This window comes from Corapipo altera, unplaced genomic scaffold, assembly GCF_003945725.1.
Source record: "Corapipo altera isolate COAL_440 unplaced genomic scaffold, ASM394572v1 61411, whole genome shotgun sequence".
In the NCBI taxonomy this organism is placed as follows: Eukaryota; Metazoa; Chordata; class Aves; order Passeriformes; family Pipridae; genus Corapipo; species Corapipo altera.
The window spans coordinates 29,935,329-29,959,093 of record NW_020884875.1 but is presented as its reverse complement, the minus strand read 5'-3'; the positions used below and the strand labels follow the sequence as shown (position 1 = coordinate 29,959,093).

General features: G+C 37.4%; 1 protein-coding gene across 3 annotated transcripts in view; it reads left to right on the top strand.

Moving 5' to 3' along the window:
* EDIL3 (EGF like repeats and discoidin domains 3) overlaps window positions 1-23,765 on the top strand; it is a 223,540-nt gene that overhangs the window by 175,103 nt on the left and 24,672 nt on the right. For all 3 annotated transcript variants that reach the window (XM_027635017.1, XM_027635018.1, XM_027635016.1), the window contains one exon: window positions 131-315. In XM_027635017.1, the coding sequence (XP_027490818.1) occupies window positions 131-315 (185 nt within the window). The remainder of the gene's footprint in view (window positions 1-130; window positions 316-23,765) is intronic.

Sequence of the window (23,765 nt, the reverse complement as noted above, 5' to 3'; positions counted from 1 at the left end):
GTTCATTCTACAATAGTCTTGATTAAATCCTTTTCTTTGAGAACTGCAGGGTTTTTTTCCACAACAGAAAAATCTAAACCACTCACAGAGATAAGTAGATAGTGCCCCTGACCTTATCTTGCTGTTGCAGGTTGCTCTGAGCCCCTAGGGATGAAATCAGGACACATACAGGACTTTCAAATCACTGCCTCCAGTGTTTTCCGTACACTCAACATGGACATGTTTGCTTGGGAGCCCAGGAAAGCCCGGCTGGACAAGCAAGGCAAGGTTAATGCCTGGACCTCGGGCCACAACGACCAGTCACAATGGCTGCAGGTAAAGTTTCATGCGCATTTTCCCAAACATTTGTCTCCTTTGTGTTTCAGGTATGGGGACGATTCTCTGGTTTAGGGTTATATCCATATTCTTCTGTTTCTGAGTGTAACCATCCTAACTCTGCCACATGTAGGAAGCCCAACTGATCTTCATGTCTCTGATACCACAGTTGCAGAAAACACTGCTGAGGGGATGCCTCTACTCTCCCAAGCAGCCACAAATTTTTCTTTTTTAATGAACAAAAACAATAGTTGCAGATCTGTTTCACTGAATTCTCCTCTTTTGTTGAGAGGCACTAATTTTCTTTTCTTCCCTTCTGTCCTTCCAAACATGCTCCTTGGAGAAGCATGTTTACTTTCAGCTTTGTGCACTCTAGCAAATCCTGCTCATAGAAATTATCTTTGTCTAACTGAGGCTGCTCAAAACCACCTCCTGACATGACTGGGGCCAGAAAGGCTGATTCAGCACGCAAATTCATTATAAAACTATGCATGGGGTGGTTTTCAGCCCAAGAGTGATTTATACAAGTCACTAATGTGAGAAATTGCAATAAATCACTGGTGTGGAAGCCTATTTGACCAGTCAGTGACACATTTACATTTTTTGAACTGTTGAAAATGGCAGTGTTTTCAGTCAGCTGCCAGTTTGCAGTGCAGTTTTCGGTGGGAAGCCTCAATAGCACTAGACATGGCTACGAACCCCTTGCAATCTTTCCACATATAAATTATGACATATTAGCTTTTTTACCTACAGTTGCTAAGCAAGTCAGTAATATTATTACTATTTTTTTCTCCCAAGTTTACAACATTTTGCAGAGAGGAAGCAGCAGTTACCTCGTCTGTTTAACTGAAGATCCTGGAATTTGCCAAAAGCTTTTTTTAGAGCAGCTTGTTGAAGCAGCAGTTAGCAACTTCTGAAGAGAAGGAAAAATTTATTTTTGTGTTTTATGGCAGAAAAGCAGATGAAATTATTTTCCACATGAAAGAGAGACAATTGTGTCATATTTAGCCTCATTGGGGAAACCAAGGGTGTACAGAGACTCGACAGAAATTTCCTGCTGTGTGTTCTTGCTCCTATGGGTAACAGTGGGTTTTTAATTAAGTACAGATGGCAAGGGCCTGCAGAGTTAATCTTTATATTTTAAAATTCTTCATACTGTTCTAAGTCTTGCTATATTTGAATTAATCTGAACCTGCAAATTTAATCTGAGCACTTGCACAGTCTCTTTGTGTCCTTGAAGTGTCAAGAATACTACTTATTTTCTGGTCAAAAAGAAAGCTGTGAAGAAATGCTCATCTTTTAGTTAATTTGTCATATGGCTGTGTACTCAGTTCAGTAACTTTGCAGGAATATGAGCAATTTACCTTTTCCTGAAGATCATTCTGCATAATGATAATTCAGAGGATCCTAACACTTCTTTGAAAAAAAAAGAAAACAAACCCCAAAAGGCCCTAAAACTGCTTGTTTTTTCAGTGCTTAAACTGGTCATTAGCTTCTACTGTAGGCTGCTTATTCTGAATTTAATCCATGGGTAAAGATGGTCTCACATGCTTCAAGTGTAAGTAATGATTCTATAACAGATACAATGTCTATCATTTGAATTCATCGGTTCCTTTTTGTTCTCTTTGTTGGTAGTTCTCTGTTTTTTTGTTTGTTTGGGTGGGGTTTTTTTCCTTAAAACACAGTGGTTTGTATTGCAACCTTTTAACACATTGACTGCAAATTTATCATCATGCTGTTTCCACAGAGTTTAATCAAAACACATCTGTAAGAAAAAGCAGGTGGAAGCAAACTTATCTGTATGCCCTGTTCCCTCAGTCATTACATATTGCAAGGAATTAGCCCAGTAGTGATTCCATGGTTTCCTAAAATAGGCTTAAAATAAGGCATTTAACCCAGATTTCTGGATTTTGCTAAAGTAGCTGGCCTAGTAATATGATATTTACTGTGTTAGCTTTCCATGCCTTTTGAATGTTCTCCACACGTCTTTCTTGGTTTATATTTTATAATTTAAACTAGAAAGACTATAAAGTTGGATAAAAGCCTACTGACTGCCTTTAAAAATTACTGTTGTGTTATATGGACAGCTTGAAAAGATCTGTTCTCACTAACAATTTTTGGGAAATATCCTTGCCTAAATGTCTCTGCTATCTATTATTCCTCTGTTTAAAAGCTGACATATATCTCAGGGCACCTGCTGTGATAATGGTTGCTGAGAGGTGATGTTTGCGTCATGCTTAAATGCCACTTGCACTAGAGATAAATTCTTCTCTGTCATGAGTTGCAGTTGTTTTACTCAGTTTTCTACCAAAAAGGAAAACTCTGAGTCCTCCATGTATTTTAATATGCAGCTATTAACAAGCAGGCTTTTTGTTTTAAAGTGGTTTGGGTTGATGCATTCATAATTTGGCTTCCGAGACGGGAATATGAAGTATTTTGTGTCTCCATGCACAGACTGTGCATTTTCAGGTACAAGAAGAATACTCGCCTGTATTGGTGCTGCAGTTGTTGAAAATCTCTTTTGATCTAGGCTCTGCAAATTCCAGATTCCCTAGACAATACTCCTTTACCCCAAACACCATCACTAGTGATGGAAGAAAGTATTTTTTTGATGTGAAGGGAAAGTTAAATGGATGAGATGACCAAAATGGTAGCTCAGTTGTAAACTGGGGATGAATTTCCTCTCGTGCTTCCTCAAAGATATTCTTGTTCTTCTTTTAAAGATGATGCTGCTAGTTTTTGGAGTGCTTAGGCTCCTTCTGGACACAATCCAGGACTGTTATTCCATGTGATTACCTCACTCCCCATTTCTTCAGTATTTGGCATTAAAGGAAGTGTTACAGAACTTTCTACCTTAAGCCCAAAAATGAAGCACCGAGTCTATAAAGATTATTGAAAATAAGTGCTACAGATCTTTCAGATGCTTGGAGACTGCTCTTGTAAATGGATCTTTGCCATTCCATATCTCATTTTCCTAGCCCAGACTGTCATCTAAAAGAGTTAAAATTTTCCTCAAAACCCATATCCACTCTACTATTAATTTTCTTCTCCTCCCTCCACCATCCTCTTTACATATATTGTTTTGTGTGTTATCCTAGTCCCAACTTTACAATAGTACAACGGTTTTGTTGTAGTTTATCTTAAAACTAGTGATATGGTGGGGTTTTTGAGGGCAACAGCAACATCATAATCTAATGTTTCTTCGACTGATTGTGTGTGATAGGATCAACTAAGTACTGTTAAGAGAAAAAAACAATTGCTGATAAAGATAACAGATTGTTTGAAAATGGGCAAAACAACCATCATACCTACTCATTTTAAAAATGTTATGATTGCCAGCAATATAATAGATTTGGGTTGGGTATTTTCCTGCCAACCTAAACTCCAGTATTAGAAAATATTACTGAGATTTTTTTATTGACGCCGTTGAAAAAGAATTGTCTCAGTGCTGCAATCAAATTAGTCTTTCAGTTTAATACATAACCACCTTTTTTCACATCAAAATGCCTCTTGTTTGAAAACAAAGGCAAAATTGTATTCCAAATAATTATCCTCTTTTTGTTATACATTTACGAAGCCATCTTTATCATACCATCATTGGATCTACTCGTGCTCATTTTCTATCACTTATTTACAATGTTTAAGCTTCTAAGTGATCAAATGAGAAGGTTGTTAAAATGCTGAGCCAGACCCAGCTTCTTCTCAGTTTGTTTTGGGTTTTTTAGACAGGACTTTACAGGACTGGAAATGGATCTTTACTCTATCAACCACAGAGAGAGATGGACAATTATTTTAAGCTAGGACACAAATTTTTGAATGAGGAAAGTTACAGAAGGTGAATATTTCCTTTTTTAACTATTGGAAGAGAAGGTTATTTTTCATCTAGTATTGGTTAGCTGAGCTTATTTTAATGATAGGTGTTAGCTCTGTGCCTAAAAAAATTGTTTCCTTTTTCTCATGGTATTTGCTTCTTGTCTGTTACTGCACCTGGCTCTTTTTCCTCCTTTTTGCTGCATTAACCTGTTTATTCGTAAAGAATTTTAGAGGCTTTTTATATAGGAAATCACTGTATTGATTCCTAAATTATGAAAACAACTCCTAATGAGAAAATTCTGTGAATTGTTTAATTATCTTTTGAATTGCATCATTAGCAAAGCACATATTACTACCAGTACTGTTTAAAGTAGCCAAATAAGTGATTTAAGTCTGACCACCAGCTTAAATTGTTTTAACACACTGTAGTTGGTGACCCTGGCCAGATGCCAGGAACCTACTAAAGCTGCTCTCTTGCTCTCTCTCTGCAACCAGACAGAGCAGAGAGAAAAAAAATCAACTAAGGATTCACAAGTTGAGATAAAGCTGAGAGGTCAGTTATTGATTACTTCATGGGCAAAACAGACTCGAAGTGGGGATAGTACTTAAATTTATTACTAACAGGATAAGAGCCAAAGAGTGAGAAATAGTCTTAAAAAACACCTTCTCCCTCCTCCCCCCCAGTGGTGCAGGGGAATGGGGAATGGGGGTTATGGTCAGTTGTGTTTTTGCCGCTGCTCAGGGAGAGGAGTCCTTCCCCTACTCCAGTGGGGTCCCTTCCACGGGAGACAGTCCTTGATGGACCTCTCCAATGTGAGTCCATCCCTCGGGCAACTGTTCTTCCCAAAGTGCTGTCCTGTGGGTCACTCCTCCATGGGATGTAGTCTTCATGAATGAGATGCTCCACTGTGGGTCCCCCACAAGGGCCACAGGTCCTACCCATGAAAAACCTGCTCCAGCATGGGCTTCCCTCTCCACTGGCTGCAGGTCTCCAGCAGGACCCTGCTGCATCTTGGGCCTCCCACAGGATCACAGCTTCCTTCATGCATCCACCTGCTCCAGCATGGGCTCCTCCATGGGCTGCAGTGGCACAGCTGTTCCACCATGGTCTGCACCACGGGCTGCAGGGGCCTCAGCTCTGGTGCCTGGAGTACCTCCTGCCCCTCCTTCTGCACTGACCTTGGTGTCTACATTGTTGTTCCCATGTTCTCACTGTGTTCTTCCCTGGCAGGAATTCTTTCTGCTCAACAACCTTCTGTTCTTAAATATGTTATCACAGAGGCATTACTATTACTCCTGATTGGCTCAGCCTTGGCCAGTGGCAGGAAGTCCATCTTGGAGCCGGCTGGCATTGGCTCCACGGGACCAGGGAAGCTTCTAGGAGCTTCTAACAGAAGCCACCCCTGTAGGCCCCCTGGCTACCAAAACCCAGCCACAGAAACCCACTAAACCCCCACACTCTGGGGGGGGAAAAGAAAAGCAAACAAACAGACAACAACAGAAAAAAAACCCAACCAAACAACAACAACAAAGAAAAAAAAGCCCTCCAGAAAATGCTTAACAACAACTTAATTAAATATTGACTTGGAAGACAGAAATTTAGAATAGGATGAAATGTTCATTTAAGACCAATCTAGTAATTAACATGATGAGGTAATTGCATGACTTCTAGAAGGCTTGGACTGCTAAGCCATTCATCCTGACTAGTCTTGGGACAATGCAGTGTTCTGTAGGAGATGTGAACTTAGATTTTAAATGAAGGACATGTATTTCTCTGCAGCTTCAATACACCACAGCTATCACCAATAGGTCGGGAAAGGAATCAGTGTCCTTTAGTGGAATGGTAACAAGAGTTGTCTCTGGTTCTCCAGATGCAGAGTTGGTACTGGTTTTTTATCAGAATTTCTCACAATTTTAATATTCTCAGACTTCAGATGACAGAAGGGAAGTTGTGCAAAAATCGACCTCCCTTTGTGCTTTTTATTGGAATACAGAAAGATATTTACAGTCAACACTGGTCATGTTACCTCTTCACTGCAAAATCACCTTCCTTTTCTTCCTGTCCTTGGCAAGGCAGCTGTCATTTCTTCTTGAAGGATTTAATTTGGACACTGAGCTTTGTCATGTCCTTGGTTTGAGTAGTTTCACAGGGTGATACTCTGTTCACAGTCTGATAGTTCACAGGATACAGCAACACCTCAAGGTAGATTGGGAAAAAATTATTGATACTTTAATATTTTCTTTCCCATATTTTGCCAGAAACTCACTATAGATAAATTTTCTTATGAAAAGATATCTGTAGTGGAATAAGGTAGTAATGGTCAAAGAGTTCTGAGTCAAAGACAGAAGCAGATAAATAATGATGCCCACTTCTAAACTTCACATTGCTGAATTTACTGATTTTCCACTGCCTAGGCTAGAATGCCAAACAGGTCACTTTATTCACTACTTCACTTGCCCGTAAACCATAGACTTAATCTTGAAACTAGATGGTCATTATTCATTTTTAAGACAGTATGCAGCTCGAGATAATCAGCAAGCTTTTTTCATTTTTTTTTTAAATTCTCTGCATGTTGCCAATGTGTTTTTAAGACTACTAACAAAAACATACCTTACAGAAGTTATATGCCTACTCTCAGTTATCTTCCAGCAGCATTTGATGGCCATTTCAGAGGTCACACTTTAACCCCATTTTTCCCCCTAAATCATTTCAAGTTAAATACATTATTCACATTAATAATGTAGCTAAATTATGCATTTCAGCATTGCCCTTTCTAAATTGCTTTTGACTTTGCAAAGCTTTCTTCTGCAATTCATTTTATGGAAATGTTTATAGTAGTAATTGAATTTAAGCCCTGAAATTAAATAAGGCAGCATAAAATCTTGAGTTATTTTGCCTTTTCCATGCTTTATTTAGGCTGTATTTTATCATTTAGGTAGCAAAATCTGGAGCCTCAGTAAAATCACTGATTTTACTCTGGTGAAATACAAAGAGATTATTAGAAGGACAGGCAGACTACAAGAGCTCTTTGTTGCAAGATGTCCAGGAAATAGGTATAAGATAGATACACTATCTCTATATCCTGTGATCAAAATTTGTATGATGTCACCTTCATAGAATCGTAGAATTATCAAGGTTGGAAAAGACTTTTAAGATCATCAAGTACAGCATCAACCCAGTACTTCCACTAAACCATGGACAGGTAGGTACAAAGGAAGGACTCTATCTCACCTGTAAATTAGCTGTGGTTAATATTTTGTGGGAGGAAAATGTTGTATTGCGCAAAGTCTGTTCATTGGATTATATTCTGTACTCTTTCTGCTAAGCCCTCAGTAAAATCTAAGGGGCTAAATCAGTGCTTCAGAACCTGTCTTTGAAACATAAGAAATTCATCATCACTAAGAAAAATTACTTGAGAAGTTTCCATAAACAGGTGAATCATGTATAGCTCTAAAGGATTGCAAGAGGATACTGTCGGTTTCCTTACTGACTTGTAGTTTTTCTCTGTGTATCACTCCCCTGCAAATGTCGGTTAAATTGAGTAATGACCCATTTCCTATTACAATAACAGGTTTTGATCTCACTCTAGAAAATCTGGGAGTATAAGTAAAAAGTCCCTGGTTTTTCTGAACTTTGATGTACACAGGATCTGAGTCTGAAGTGGCTTTTTTTTGTTGCTGTGTATTTACAGTGGAAATTTTGATATTGCTTGATGCCAGTAGCAGCATCTTCTGAGAACACCACCCACGAAATTTTAATGGAAAGACATTAGTTTTCCACTGTTTTAAATGCCTGCCTGTTTTACCAAGCTATCATTTTCACTGATTTGAAATAATGTTCTGTGTCTATTTTTGAAACTAAAGTGTATTTTCCTTGCCCTCCCTTAAAGTAATGAAATGGCTACAAAATTCTCTAGGTAGGAATATAGAAGAAAAAAAGTGTGCAAATCTGTTTCTTATTCATGCCCTCTTCTTCCATGGCAATGTTTCAAAATAGCATCCACTTTTTCCTAATAAAAGTACTTGTTGTTTTCATAGCTACCTCTGAATTAGTTTTAGACTCAAGCACAAGTTGTCACAGTTGTTTCCTTACAAAACTTTGAGTCTTGACAAGAAAAAAGGATGACAGAGAAAATACAGATGATGGAGAGAAGCGAGGCAATCTTGTCAAGATCAAGTATCTTTAAGTAGTAAAAAATACCTGATGTAAACACAGATGAGGCAAAAGTCAGTGCACGGTGGGAGTGAAACAATGGAGTAGAACTGAATCTAGTTTTGTTTTCCAAGAGCTTGGTGCTTTATTAACCAGAATGTGATATTTTATTAGCCCTGAGCTTTTTTTCCCAGATGTTACTTCTTGACTAAGCAAGATACTTAATATTTTCTTCAGGTAGCTGTCAAGATCTTGTAAGTAAAATATACAAAAGTCAAGGAAAGCTATTCTTCACTGAATAAGACTCAATTCTGCATTTTTTTTATGCTACTTTAAGAACAAAAGTGAAGCTTTATTGTGAGATCCTAGTTGACTTCTGAACATCTTTTTTCAAAATCTGCTCTTCACTTTTTCTGTTTCCTACATGAAGTACATAGAAACAGATTGGTTCATAACATGGCAAATAGGGAACAGAGGTTTTATCTTTTTAACTAAGTAAATAATGAAATTAAGACTTAAAGAAGGAGTGGTGGCAAAGGAACTTCAGATTAATCCAAATTAGAAGGCAACAAACTACATTGCAGGCTTCTTTAGAGGAGGGGAAAATGTGCTTAACCGGGCTGACATTTGCTTAGCAGTAAGCAGAAAAATTGAATGCTCTTAGCACATTAAAGTAAATCTGAACATTTCTTTTGCTGTTTCTGAATCTTAACCTACTCATTGGTTTCATCATGTGTTTTTCCCTAATAGCACCCTATTCATAGTCTAGTGTTGGTCACAGCAGAATACTTGTCTTTTGTTTTGGTTTTGCATTCCATGTTAACTCAGATGTGTCTCGACAGCAACATTCTGTGCGAGACTCTCTTTCCAGTCTGCTTAATAACATTCATGCTACTCCATTCTCAAGTAACGAAAGAGCAGTTTCCCTGTCAGAAACCATGACATGAAAGACAAATCTGAGCAGAGGAGGTGAGAAAGAATCTGAAAGGGAAATCTCCACAGACATGAAAACATTGCAACTAAACATTTCTCCAATTATCTGGGTCTTGTTCAAGAGCACCTTGAGAGTTGTAATATAGAGTATCAAAACAGGCTTTCATCAGGACTTTCCTACTGTTTTTTGGGCTTGTGTCTCTGTGTAAATCTACTCACTCAATCAACAGGCATAAAGACAGAAATGGAGGCAATTTTATTCAGAACAGAGCGATATTTTTTAATCTATAATTCATATGTGATATAAGGACAAAGCTGAGGAGACACCTGAATTGGCAGTGTTTATACTTAAATTTGATAGTTTTCTTTAAAACAAGACAGAAAATAAGTTATTTTAAAGGAATACATGCTCGAAAAGTTGGTCCTTGGGATTACAAGAACTTCCTGCTTAATTACGTGCTATACATAACCAAGGCTTAATTGCTTTTGTTGTTGGAGTGATCTCCTTGGAAGCTTCATGTTTAATTAACCACAAGATATATTAATTCTATTTCAAGCCAGCCTTTCTTTGTTGTATAATTAAGTAGAAAAATATTTTCACAATTAGAAATTAATTCTATATATAGCTAGTGAAAAGAAAACACCTTCATAAAGAAAACACAGATCTGCAATTTCCAATGGCAAAAGTAAAAATATTTAGGCCCATCTTAATGAGTCATCCTTGTTAAGAGGTAACGAGACTTATAACTCTTTTCATCTAAGGAACGTTAAGAAAAACCTAACAGAATGCTTTTTGAAGACCTTGTGGTTAATGAACTCCCTTCCAGTGCCTAAAGAGGCTACAAGAGAGCTAGAGAGGGACTTTGGACAAGGGGGAATGGTTTCCCACTGCCAGAGGGCAGGGTTCAATGGGATACTGTGAAAGAATTATTGTCTGTGAGAGTGGTTAGGTCCTGGCACATGTTGCCCAGAGAAGCTGTGGCTGCCCCTGGAATCCCTGGAAGTGTCCAAGGCCAGGTTGGACAGGGCTTGGAGTAACCTGGGATAGTGGAAGGTGACTACTGATAGAGGGTTGCATGGTAATTAAAAAAACCAAATCGCACATTCATTTTACTCCTTAGGCAAGCTTGCCTGCTTCTTTCCTGCAGGTCTACCTCCACTGGGAGGACCACCTTACTCAAAATACACCTTAGAGCTGCTGTAAAACAACTGCCTCTTTAGTTATTAGCTTAACCATTTTTCACAGCATCTGCTCCCAAACCATTTGTTCTTTTCACATCTCCCAAATGTACACACGTATAAATTGCAGGACCACAGTAGGATTTGCTTTGTGTTCTGAAATGCATCAGAGGGGTTGTTTTTTTTTTTATTTGAGAGGAGCTTAGAAGTCTTGTTTTCCAAGGTTCACAGCAATAATTCATAGTCCTAGAGAGTCTTTGGATATTAAAGATTAAATCTCTCTGTTATGAGAATTTAAGAGTTATTTGGAGGTTATTATTAGAGAGTCTTAACATTACTCCTTTTATTTTCATTATTCCCCACCCTACTGTATGCAATTTTGTGTTGCTAAGGGAATCTGATTCTACGTATATGAGCAACATGATCTTTTTTTGTAATTCTAATGTAATTTTCCATTTAAAATATATACCATAGACAAAATACAAGAGAATGAAGGAAGGGTCTTTTAAGAATTTTGCATGTCTGAGTTACTTTATATCTCTGCAGATGCACATTTTTTTCCACTATAATTTTTTCAATTTTCTGATTGCATTGCACTCTTCTGGTAAAATGTCATAAAAAGTTATCTGTTTTTAGTTTCAATGAAACAATAATGACACCCTCTATTACAGCAAGAGAGGATGGGTAGAGAAGGACCTCAGCACTGTAATTTTTTGACCCTCTGAAAAGTTAAATTTCAAGTGGAATAATAGCATTCAGGGGAAAATGGAGCAATTGGAAATAAATGCTGTCATGTTGAGTAACATCCACCGTTGTGAATTTAAAAAAAAAAAATCTGTCATTTATTATGGTATCTCACTTGGAAGGTGGAAATTGTGGCTAACCAATTTGCATTGCAGTCCTCCCACATTGCAGGAGTCTTTCCTTTTCATTTTGGCTAAAACAAGAACTGGATTGTGGGAAAATTTTATTTCTTCCATTAAAAGATATAAACAAGTTAAACTTTAATATGCAAGAAAATAAATGAAAACATTAAAATTAATTATTCAAATGTAATCTGTTCCTTAATTTTACAGAGACCTGTAAATCTCATTTTAGCATGGCACTTGAGCCATTTAGTCAATGTGGTCTTTAAAACTGAAATAGAGACTCTGCGAGGAGCTTTCTAGACAATTTGATCATCTGTCACCTTGTGTTGTGTCATCGCATTATTTCACAGATTAAAGGGAAGTGCATAAAAAGAAATTAAATGCCATGACTCTAAAAAGGCATCGCTTGTAAAATACAGATCTCATTGCTGAACTGCACTTGATTCCAGCTGTCATGTAGCAGGGGTTAAAGCAAAAAGGCAGGCAGTTTGGTTGTTTTGTTACATTAATTAGTTTATCACACCATCTTCAGGGTCACATTGCTGTGGGAGCTATTTTGGAGGATTTTTACAGCTCAGGAACTGCCATTAACTAAAGCATTAAAAAAAATGTTGGGCTTTTTACAGAAAGGTCAATATTCAACATAAACAATGTCTACTATTAGCAGAGGTACAAGTAGCCAGCTAGTGTGTGTTCATGTGTAGGGTTTTTTTCATTCTCAGTCAAATCTTCTAAGTTTCCTGTATGTATCATAACAAAAAAATCATGGAAGAATACAGAATAAAAGTTGGTTTGGAATGCAGTATGCAGCATTTCTCACAATATAAGAATTATGTGGGGTCACAGGAGATTAGCAGGTAGAGTTTTATACAAATAAAAGAGAGTATATTCACATTAAGAGCTAGCATTGAGCTCACTACAGTGGTGATAGTCCATACCACCAGCCACCTACAGCCTCTATGAACTCAGGAATTAGGAATTTCATGCTTTCTACTCCTTCTTTTCTTCTCTGTACTGCCTGTTAGTCAATAATGAGACACTGCCTGTTGTGCATGGATAGGAGAAGTACAACAGGAACTAAAGAATATCAACAGCCAGGTTTTAGGTGTTGTTTTTACACAGCCCATGACAGACCAGAGAAACTCCAGCAAATGATTCTGTGGCTGTGAGAAGATGATTTGAATTCATGGGGAGACTGGACACAATCTCATTCAGTTCTGATAGGAAGAGACCCATTAGAAAAATTGCTAAATGGACAGAATAAATGAGGCTCAAGAAACTCCCGGATCTGAAAAATGAATGAAGAATACATGTGTATATACATATATGCATGTATATGTATATATGTGTGTGTATATATATGTATGAATTAATAATATGTTTGTATGGATATATACGTGTGTATATATATATACATTTATGGATATATATATATATACACATATTTATGCATATATTTTGCCTTTTGTATTTTTTGTTTGGTTGGGTTTTTTTAGATGTCTGTGCAATTCCATTGTTAGCAGAATTGATTTCAAAAATACCTCTTTCATTTAGCTGAAAGTAAGTGCTCGGTGTATCAGACCAAATTTGAGGCACATGTGTAGTCTCAACAATCAAAATAGTTTTCTCCACTGTGCTTGTATAATGGGATTGACTTTGGAATAATGTCACAAGACTAATTTTTGGATGCCACTCAAGCTTTATAGAGATTTCAGGTTTATTTCTGCAACATCATATCCTGCAACTGTTGCTCTGGTTTTCGGTGGGATGTTTCCTGGTTTATAATCCTGTAAAAAGCTCATTTTTGTATGATTCTTTACTGTGCACAGGTGTGTCTGCATTTTTCATAAAACTCTTTAGCCAAATCTAAAGAAGTTATTGGCATTCCACCTCCCTAGTCTCACTTAAACAGAGTCAAAGAGCAATTGCTTGTTTCCTGAAATGCCTCTGAGAGATAAAAAATGAACATCCTGTTGTCTCCATTGACTCTGCTGGGTTGACGTGGTTAGCTTTGTTTAGGACCTTACATTTAAGAAAAAAAGTCTCCCCCCAACTTTCCATTCGGTATTTTTACTTGAAGTCATTTTAATATAACTATCCAACTGATTCTTTTTGTTATTTTTAGGCTAATAACCCAAAATATATCCCTACATAATAATTTCAGTGTTAAGAATGGTACTGGGCCACCATCATACCATGTCCTGAAGTTAACACATGCCTTTTCCAGTTATCCCTTGGGAAACGGAGAAAATCCAGGGCCTGGAAATCAGACAACCTGGTTGTGTGGACAGATAGCACAAGGTATTTGGAACTTGATTTTAACAGATCTACTGTTTTTATCCACATCACTGAACTAAGGTCCCTCAGGCACTGGCCAGTGGACAAAAAGGGTGATAAATACCTGACAAGGGGCTTCCTTATATCTTATAAATCCTCTGTGTTTATGTCTTCCTCTTTGGATGTCTACATACTTCCTTTCAAACTCTGTGCTCTGTTTTCTGTTATATAGCTGAAATACCTTCACCATACGATGAATTATATACATAGCAATTAAGCAAGTAGCCAGGAGAGTGACATATTTATTGTTATTACCTAATTAGTTTCATTATCAATATTTCTAAACTCTTAAATTACCATTATGTGTGTTGGTGACAAATGATCCTCACAATATTCTTTCTATTACTAAGCAAAACTGCACAGAGGGGTTTGCACTTCATAAAGGAACAGAAAATTATTGTGCAAATTGGCAAAAGATAGTTTTTCACAGAAGAATTTGGAAGTGCTTCTGATGGTCAGTAAAATTTTAAAAGTACTGACAGCAGCTTTTTATACAAATGATGTTAGTGTTCAGCCTGTTTTAAATTATTAGACTATTAAATTGAATTATTAGGGAAGAGGCAAGATGCTGATAAGTTATGTACAAAAAGCTTAATTTACTGCAACATCCAAACATGTTTGTGGCACATTGATGAGTAAATAACCAAGGCATAGACCGTAACTGGCTATATCCACTATAAATGTTAGCAGGGGAACAAAATAGAGAATTAAAACTGATTCCTCAACTCATGGTCTTCACGAGTTTCTCAGTATCAAAACCACCAAATTCACCTGTTTGTTACATGTAAAATGTGTTTGTCAGAACACACTGTACAGATAAGGATGACACACGGGATTTAGTGTTGGATTACAAGCATCACAGGAAGCATAGATGAGTGCATTCAGAAATGTGAGTGCTGTAGCAAGGTACTTAAGGGTAACTTCACGCAAAGAGAGCTTCAGTATTTTTTTTGTGAGAGCTCACAGGAGTCTCTTGCTTGTACAGAAGCTGAAAGATTTTCCACTCTGTTCAAGATGAAAGAGCTTTGTACTAGCTGAAGCTTTCAGTAAGTAAGAAGAATGAGTGATTTGAGCTAAGATGTTGTAAGGAAACCCTAAACGCTTGACACTGCATCATAACAATACAAACTGCTCTGAGGGAACATTATAGGGAACATGAGAAGAATTGGGAAACTGGCATAGAAATAAGAACTTGTCCACCCACCAAAGAGCAAACAAGTGTTTCTGCCTTGTTTGTTCTTGTCATCACCTGAAGGAAAAGGAAATGTTTCCTATAAGATATACTTTTTCTAGGTCTGGTTTCCCCACCACCACGCTGTGATGGTTCACTTTGTACAGCGGTTCAATGGATACTGCATGGATGCAGCAAATTAATATTTGAATACCTGTTTAGATAACTTATTTTACAACTTTATATTTTCCTCATATTTATTTTGTGCTAGTTGTTGTGCAGGTTTCCAAATTAGTACATATTTGTGCAATTATACATTTTTACAAATTTTATAGAATCATGGAATCACAGAATGATTTGAGTTGGAAGGGACCTTAAAGATCACCTCATCCCACACCCATGCCATGGGCAGGAACACCTTCCACTATCTCAGGTTGCTCCAAGCCCTGTCCAACCTGGTCTTGAACACTTCCAGGCAAAACAATTATCAATTAAAATTACATGTATATATAAAAATAATTTAAAAACCCCAAACCTTCAAACACTTGCAGAAATATTTAACCTGTCATAATAACATCACCAATGCATTTTCATTTTATTTTCACTGAGTTTCATACATATTTAACATGAAATGTATTGCAAGACCTGATGAGCTGCTCTTGATTAGCTGCATCACAAGAGCTGAAATGTTGACTGTTGTTTCTGCAGAATCCATCTGAAGCCCTATATCGTGTTCAAACTCATTGATCTGAAGCAGAACTTTAGATTGGATGGTACATTGCAGTCATGCGCTGGTCACACTGCCAGAATAAAAATTAAATCAGAATTACCCTGGGGTGGTAATGTCGCTAATGGTGTCTGGATTTCTTTTCAAATTCATGGGGAGATTTGGCTGAATAGCTGTAATCCACACCTTTCCACTGCTGTCTACTATGCTAAAATTGTGGGATTTAGCAAGCTGATAAGGGTATCCTGAGATATATATTGATTTTATGATGTAAGTATGTCACTTTCAAGAAAAAAAGGGCAGGATCTTTTAAACATTTTTCCAATTTTCTGTGACACAGGTGCCAGACTCATGTTAACTTAGAAGTTAAGTGAGCTGTACTACAGAAATATCCAGTACAGCCTGACTACCTTGAAAAATAATTCATATTAAGAGAACTGTGGTGTCTTGAAACAGATAATTGTGGTGTCAACATCCCAATTTAATTTTCTTGTGCATGTTTTATCCCCTTGAAAGGATAAAGGTTTGCATTTTACAGATCTTTACCAACTGTCCTTTTGCCTCCCATCACTTCATCCATCTCAGTGATGCTGACATTTGGTGCAGATTTGTGTCAGTCAAAACTTTAAATATTCTGCATCCGTATTCATTTAGCATTTATACATCAAAAATAGGGGCAAAATTATGAAACCAGAGAAGTTTCAGCACTAACTACGCCGACACAAGTAATTTTAATATCAGGCAAACCAGTTGCAGCATGTTACATCATAATTTATTTCCCTTTGTATTTAGGTTTGTTACTTTAATGATCAAATGCAGTTGTATGTATTTAATCTCTGGCTGTGTCAACATATTTCTAATCTACGTTTAAATTCAAGTGAGTGCTTTAATAATCAGATCTCTGTGGGATAGTTTATGCTGATGAACATATTATAAGTTAAATTTGAAGAAGTAAGTCAAAAATAGTGAATAGCACTTTAAAAATGCTTTCCTGTAAGAAGTATTCTGCTGGTTTTACTCTTCAGGGATAAAAAAAAAAAATCACAGTTTATTTTTTAACATAACTAAGCAGACTGCAATATGGACAAAGAGGGCTAGGATTTTGCACAGCTACCTTTCATTAGTAAAACAGTTTTGGAAACAAATTGTTAAACAGGCAGTCTGATAAGAATACTCCTAATTGAGCAGCTGTAGGAAGCTTAACCTTTACAGTTTTTACCTGTAACTGGTGGTGTAGCTGCTGCAACAGCTCCCAGCTTTGTTCCAGGCAGTGGAACAAGCGAAGTGCAAGGCTAATTTTTGTGCTTTTGGGAACTGGGAGTGGGACACAATGTATTCTCCTTTGGAACCTGTGAAAGCCACACTAATTTAAGCTCTGCAAAAGGCAGAAGATGGTTCGTGTCTCATGGTTCCTTGCAATCTAAACCATAGTTGATATAGGTACAACTTTGAAGTGCTACTGTTTCTAGTTTGCAGTGGATGAAATTGCAATTTCTTAGAATTAGTCTGGCAGCACATCAGCTAAAGTTGGATTGTGTATATAGCTATGAATCTTGTTTGCTTGCATGCAGAAGTATCTTTAGAAAAACTAGGGTGTAGTTTAGTAAAGGTAACATTAGTAGCATTTAGGAAGAGAAAACCATGTCACATTGCTTCATATTGATTTGATATCCTGTTTAAAAAAGGCTCAGCTCCTGAAGTTTGTGCAGATAAAAATGTATATATTACAGAGCTCTATGTTAACGTAGTACATAAAAAGTACTGGCAAGTCTCATCTCATTTATTTTAATTCAGGGTGTTCTCCTCAGAAAGGTTAGTTCCGTATTTCTCCAGGATCATTACATTTCATCTGCTGTATAGAGATAAGCCTGACTTCTCTGATACACTGCCTGAGAAATTATGCACGAATAAAACACGGTGTTCCATATGCTATATACTTCTTAACAGTTGTGGTGGTAAATTTAAGATGCACAAAATGTAACTTATGTGTAACAGTGCACTTCTCAATGGTCTAAAGGCAATTTCAGCGCCCAGTTAAAATGTCTTCTTTGTCTTATTTTGACCTAAAATATGTGTGTTAAGTTTCAGAAAAGTCAGTATACTTGTTTATAAGAGTAAGGACATGTAAACTGGCACAGGAATCAGTGATAAAAGAAAGCTATTCCTATGATATTCCAACAATATTTAAGAAAGTGGTGGTGTGCATAATAAATAGCATATCACTTGCATACATCAGTGAGAACGCAGCTGGGGCAAGGTTTGTAGAGAAAATAGATATTCCTTATGTGACCAACTGGTATGTTTTCTGTGATAAACAGGTAGATCATGTTCTTAATTTGCCAAGTATCCCCTGCTTTCAGGGATACAGGACCTGGGCAGAGAGACTTGGGCTGATTCCAACGGGATGAGGTTCAACAAGGCCAAGTGCTGGGTCCTACACTTTGGTCATAACAACCCCCTGCAGTGCTACAGGCTGGGGACAGAGTGGCTGGAGAGCAGTCAGACAGAGAGGGACCTGGGAGTTTGGATCGACAGGAAGCTGAACATGAGCCAGCAGTGTGCCCAGGTGGCCAAGAAGGCCAACAGGTCCAGGGAAGTGATTCTTCCCCTGTACTCTGTACTGGTGAGACCACACCTGGAGTGCTGTGTCCAGTTCTGGGCCCCTCAGTTCAGGAAGGATATTGAGGTGCTGGAGCAGGTCCAGAGAAGAGCAACAAGGCTGGTGAAGGGACTGGAGCACAAGTGCTATGAGGAGAGGCTGAGGGAGCTGGGGCTGTTCAGCCTAGAGAAGAGGAGGCTCAGGGAGACCTCATCACTCTCTACAGCTCCCTGAAAGGAGGTTGTAGCCAGGTGGAGTTTGGTCTCTTCTTCCAGGCAGCTATCAGTAAGACAAGAGGGCATGGTCTTAAGCTGTGCCAGGGGAGGTTTAGGTTGGATATTAGGAAGAAATTCTTTACAAAGGGGGTAATCAGACATTGGAATGGGCTGCCCAGGGAAGTGGTGGATTCTCCGTCCCTGGAGGTTTTTTAAGATGAGACTGGATGTGGCACTTAGTGCCATGGTCTAGTAACCAGAGCGGTAGTGGATCAAGGATTAGACTTGATGATCTCACATGTCCCTTCCAACCTGCCTGATTCTGTGATTCCTGGTGGGCTAGTACAGGGCTAAGTTGATCCTATTGCTCATAGATTTGCTTTGAAGGACTTTCAAATGTAGGTCAAAAATGAAGATAATTGAGGAAATGGAGAAATGGAGCTGCACTGACAGGTGATTGTTGGCTTCTGATAATATTGAACTGTAAACTCACAGAATGGCTTGGACTTGTCAGGGGAGGTGTCACTTGTCTGCTCAGGGCTAGAAACTGCCTTTGTGGATGTTCTCCGGAAGGTGTTTTCCACAGTGAAGCTCTATGGCTCAATTATTGATCCTAGTACAGGAATAGTTAAAGGGCTTGTGCCTATGCAAAGTATTCATCCAGAACCTACAGGAGGAAACATCACTTCAGACTAAAAACAAAAAAATAATTTAAATGCATGTTTTTAACATTTCTCATGGCTTTGGCAAAAAATATTAGGGACTTAATATTTTCCAAAATGTCCTTGGCACCAAAATGAAACTGGAACTTCTCACGCTGTGGATGTAAGCTCTTTTCTATAGCTGCCCCAGATACATCAGGCACACCACCCCAGAGAATTGTATTCCCGTTTTTTCATAGTGTCTCCCAGACTTTGATTTCCTCTACTGTAAGAAATTAACTTTTCCTACTTGCTTTCAGCAATGTTTTTTCTTTTTAAAACTTGCCCTTCTTCTTCCATGTATTTTCACTGATCGCACTTAAATTTATTATAAATACATTTATATTCCTATATGTATATACGTATATATAAATACATTTTAAAATCCCTATTTGTCCCTGGCATAGGGACACAGAGTGCTATGGTAGGGTTTAGTCTCAGTGAGCAAATAGTTTAGAGTTTTGATGGAAAACTGAATTAAGGAATATTCTGGGGAGAAAGCACAAAGAGCAACTTCTCAGATTAAGAAAACCATTAAGCAAAAATTGCCTAAGTTTTACATATGTATTTCTGCATATTTAAGTATATATACCTGTGTGTGTGCACGTGTATCTATAGATATAGATTAGAAATAAATAGGAATATTTTTATAGTAATCCACCCTTCATGAGTCATTTGTGTAGTGTCAGGACTGAACTGTGTTCCCTATACCACTCAACATCTGTGATGTTTTGTGCTGTAGACAGCTCAAGAGTCTTTGCAGGGTGCTCTTCCCACCTGCTGTCAAGAGTAGGTGCCATCTTACAACATTTCAAGCAAAAGCTCTTTCAAAAACCCTGCAGGTGTAAAGACCCCAATTGGCTTCTGTGCAATCAAAATACAGCCAGACTGCTGCTTGCAGGTAATTTCACTGTCATCCCAGTCAATGAAGCTTTCTGTGAGATGTCCCAAGAAAATGGAAGGGATCGTTTGGGGGATTTTTTTATTTCCTTTCTAAAAGGCCACTGTCCATTTCAAATGTGAGTTATTTATACACAGAAAATGAATCTGCTTTTCTTTCAGGTTCTGTTTTAGAGTTGAATGTGTCATCAAAAATGGAAGCAGGGAACGCAGAAAAGATAACTTTAAAAGCATGAATGTTCCTATCTGATTTATCCTCTGACTTTTATACTCTTCTGCATACAACCTGATTGCATACAACCTGATTACTAATTCTGGAAATACTGATAATTAGTATATTATCATGTTTTTGTTTGTTGCTAATTTAGAAATTATCTGCTTGCTCCACAATGTTACAAATAAAATCACTACTTTGAACAGGCTATTCAATTTGTATTGAGAAAAGAATGCTTTTTGTAATAGATACTTTCTCTGTTTTACCAGTCTTCCCTGTTTCTCTTGTTCAGAATATGGACCATTTACCATGGAAAGTCACAAAGTACTTCTAAATCAGGGTAAACCTTAAGGGTGTATAGTGTCATGGAATCATTTAGGTCGGAAAAGAGATCTGAGATCATTGAGTCCAACAATTCCCCCAGCACTATCAAGGCCACCACTGACCCATGTCCTCAGGCATGACATCTACACAGATTTTAAATCCCTCCAGGGATGGAGACTCCATCCCTGTCCTGGGCAACCCTTTCAGGGAAGAAATTTTTCTTTATATCTAATCTATATCTTGTATCTAAACCTCCCCTGCTGTTAAAACCAAAAGTATCTATAGGAAAAATCTTCATCTGCCTTGCGAGTGGCTTTGCAGCTTAAAAGGATTGAAATACCCAACTCAGTAGTCTTGGAGGATGATCTGTATTTTGGGGTGAGACTCCTGGCCCATGATAGAAGAGGTCAAGTTCACTTCTTGTGAACTCAGGATCTCTAATGCAAGTACCTGTGCACCTGTAGCCAGGGTTTTTGCTGAAGCTTATGGGAAAACTCCATTAACACAAGTGCAGGAGGTTAACCAGCCCCTTTTTGTGTGTGTTTTGTGCTTAAAACAAAGACACCATTTAATCCCAGCTGAAACACAGTGCAGTGCTTGCTCCAAGCAGAATATCCACCCTCAATTCCACAAAGCCCTTAAAGCTGATTAGTTTAACAAGACATTTGGGGAAAACACAGCAGTTATATTCCCTTTGAGTGCAACCTTGGCAAACGGTTAAAGGCAAGGCAGGCAGCAAGAGATTTCTGCAAAGACTTGCTGGGAATCAGTCAGTGAGGAAAAATATTAAAGAAGCTGCTGCTCAAAATATATGAATTTTCTATTAATGCCTGTGCTTTTTGAAATACAGTTTTCTATGAGAAAAACAAACATTTTCACTATTGGATGCCGTAGCAAATTCGAAAATTATGTTTTTTCATTGAGCCATCTGATATAAGCACAATAATCTGCTTCAAGTCAAGAATTATTGCTGATTTGTGTTATAGTAATAGAGGTATATTTTCTGCTGCCTACAGAGCAAATACTTAGGGAACAGTCTGCTCCATGGAGCTCCAATGCATGAATGTGAAATATCTACTTAAAGGCAGTGGTGAAAATATAACTTTTTACTTGAATTTTTGATGAAAAACACTCCTTAACAGACAATCTGCTGCAACAAAAAAATCAAAGATCTTTTATTTCTGTCTACCAGACAGTGTAGTTCTTTACTTTCTATTAGAAGTTAATCTACATTCAGACATGTTTTTATTTGGACTTTTTGCTGGTATGTGCAATTGGTAGATATTCAAATTTATTTCTCTGAGTTATACATCTAAAATAAAATTTTAACCCCCCACAGATGAAAGTGGATGTGTCACAACATTTCCCATGTGCTCGAAAGTTGACTGAAAAATTCTGGTTTTGAAAATTTTGATTGACTGAAATATTTACTTTTCAAAATGGTGTAGATTCCTTGATGGTAAACATTGGGTTTTAGTAAATTAGATTTACACCCACCTGGCAGAGCAAGAGCTGCAGGAACCATTTAAAAGATTAATCTTTGAGAAGGCAACACTAAGAACACAAGAGAAAAACAAATAAAGGGAAGAAATATCTGATAGATCTGCAAGAAAAACGCATTACTCAGAGCTGAAAATATGGTTTTTTCAGATTTCTTAAAGCTGTGATTTCATAGACTTCTCTGTGTGTTGGTGTTAAAAACTTTTAAGATTTCAACTTTGTTAATAATTTATCATCTCCTATCTTTTTGCTGTTTTACGGTAGAGCAAACCTCACTCTCTGTATTGTGTACAGTTCCTTGTGAGCTGTACCAGGTGTCAGTAGGGGTTGTGTGGGTATGTGCAAATACAGAATTTGCAAATACTCTGCTTCAGATATTAGTTTCTTTGGGATCCAGCCTTGCTTATTTTTAGGACGCAGTTATGTTTTTGCAAGGATTGTTTATACCTTTGCAGCCATAGCTATACATTTCTCTTTTGCTGTCTTTGTTTAAAAAAACCCCCAATTGTATTCTTTTTCAAAGTTGCAATTAGTTTTAGCCAAAATACTCCTGAGGAATCTTTGGCACTCTTCATATATCAAAAAATAAATGGGTTTTACTAACATGCTCAGTGAGAACATGGCCTATAATTTGCTGTTACCTAAATCTTTATTATGTTAAACGTAGAAAGCAGCAATGATTATTAGAACATACATATAGTTATTTATACTGGAAATGGTGGTAATATTGTTTCATACTTTTAACATATCTACAGCAGAAACTTTCAGGTGTCATCTCAATATAGGGCCATTAACAGCCTTTGAGTCCATTCTCTGTATTCCAGAAGGGCTTTTAGAGGCTTTATATGTAGGAACCTGCTCCAGGTTGTGTTTAAGTTGTAGAAAACACAGTCTCGTTTTTCTATAACCCTGAAAGTGGTTAGACCAGTGTTCTTTCTGTGGACTTTTTATGTGTGTTCTTTTTATGTTTCATCATGGGTTAGAGTGCAAAAGGAGTGTTTTAATTTTACAAAACAGAAGAAAAAATAATTTTAAAAACAATATCCAGGGCTAATATGAGTTATAGGGGTCATTCACAGTCAATCAGTTCTCTTCCTAATGAAAATGGTCTACTGAGGCATAAGCAGAGATACTTAATTCCAAAATAGACATAATTTCAAACACCATGCTCCATGTCCACAAACCTCCCGCCTTCTGTGTTGTTTTCTTTTTCAGACTTAGAAAAGTCCGGATAAGCTTAGGTAGTTACTTGTCTCCATTGATTTACCTTGTTGCCTTTACACTAAAGCACCCCTTTGAGTAATTATTCAATAGTACAAAGAACAGAATAGCCATCATTTCTATAAAAAATTACAAATCTTTCAACAATCTCTTCTCATTTGTATGAAAAGAGATGAAAACCATTCTACGTGAAAATGCAACATTTTAGGTTTTGCCACGAAATTCAAGATACTTCGGAGTTCATATTTTTACTTTTATACCTGTCCTTCTGAAAATGAAACAACATTATAGATAATTTTGAACTTCCAATAGAAATGCATTCTACTACTGAAATGGTCAATCACTTAATTTTGTGAAAACTAACATTCACATTTCAGAGACAAATCGATTTTTTATCACTTCTGAATACTAAAGCTCTGGTCACAGATCAGCTTTATTTAATATTTAATTCAATATAGTGCAGTGTGAATTAACTGCTAGAACATCAGTGGGTTCCAGTTCAAAATTTTGTGTTGAACTGTTTGGAAGTTAATTCAACACAAGTTTGTTGTTGAAAATTCCTGTGATTAGTCCCAGTTAATCAGTTTTTGTGGA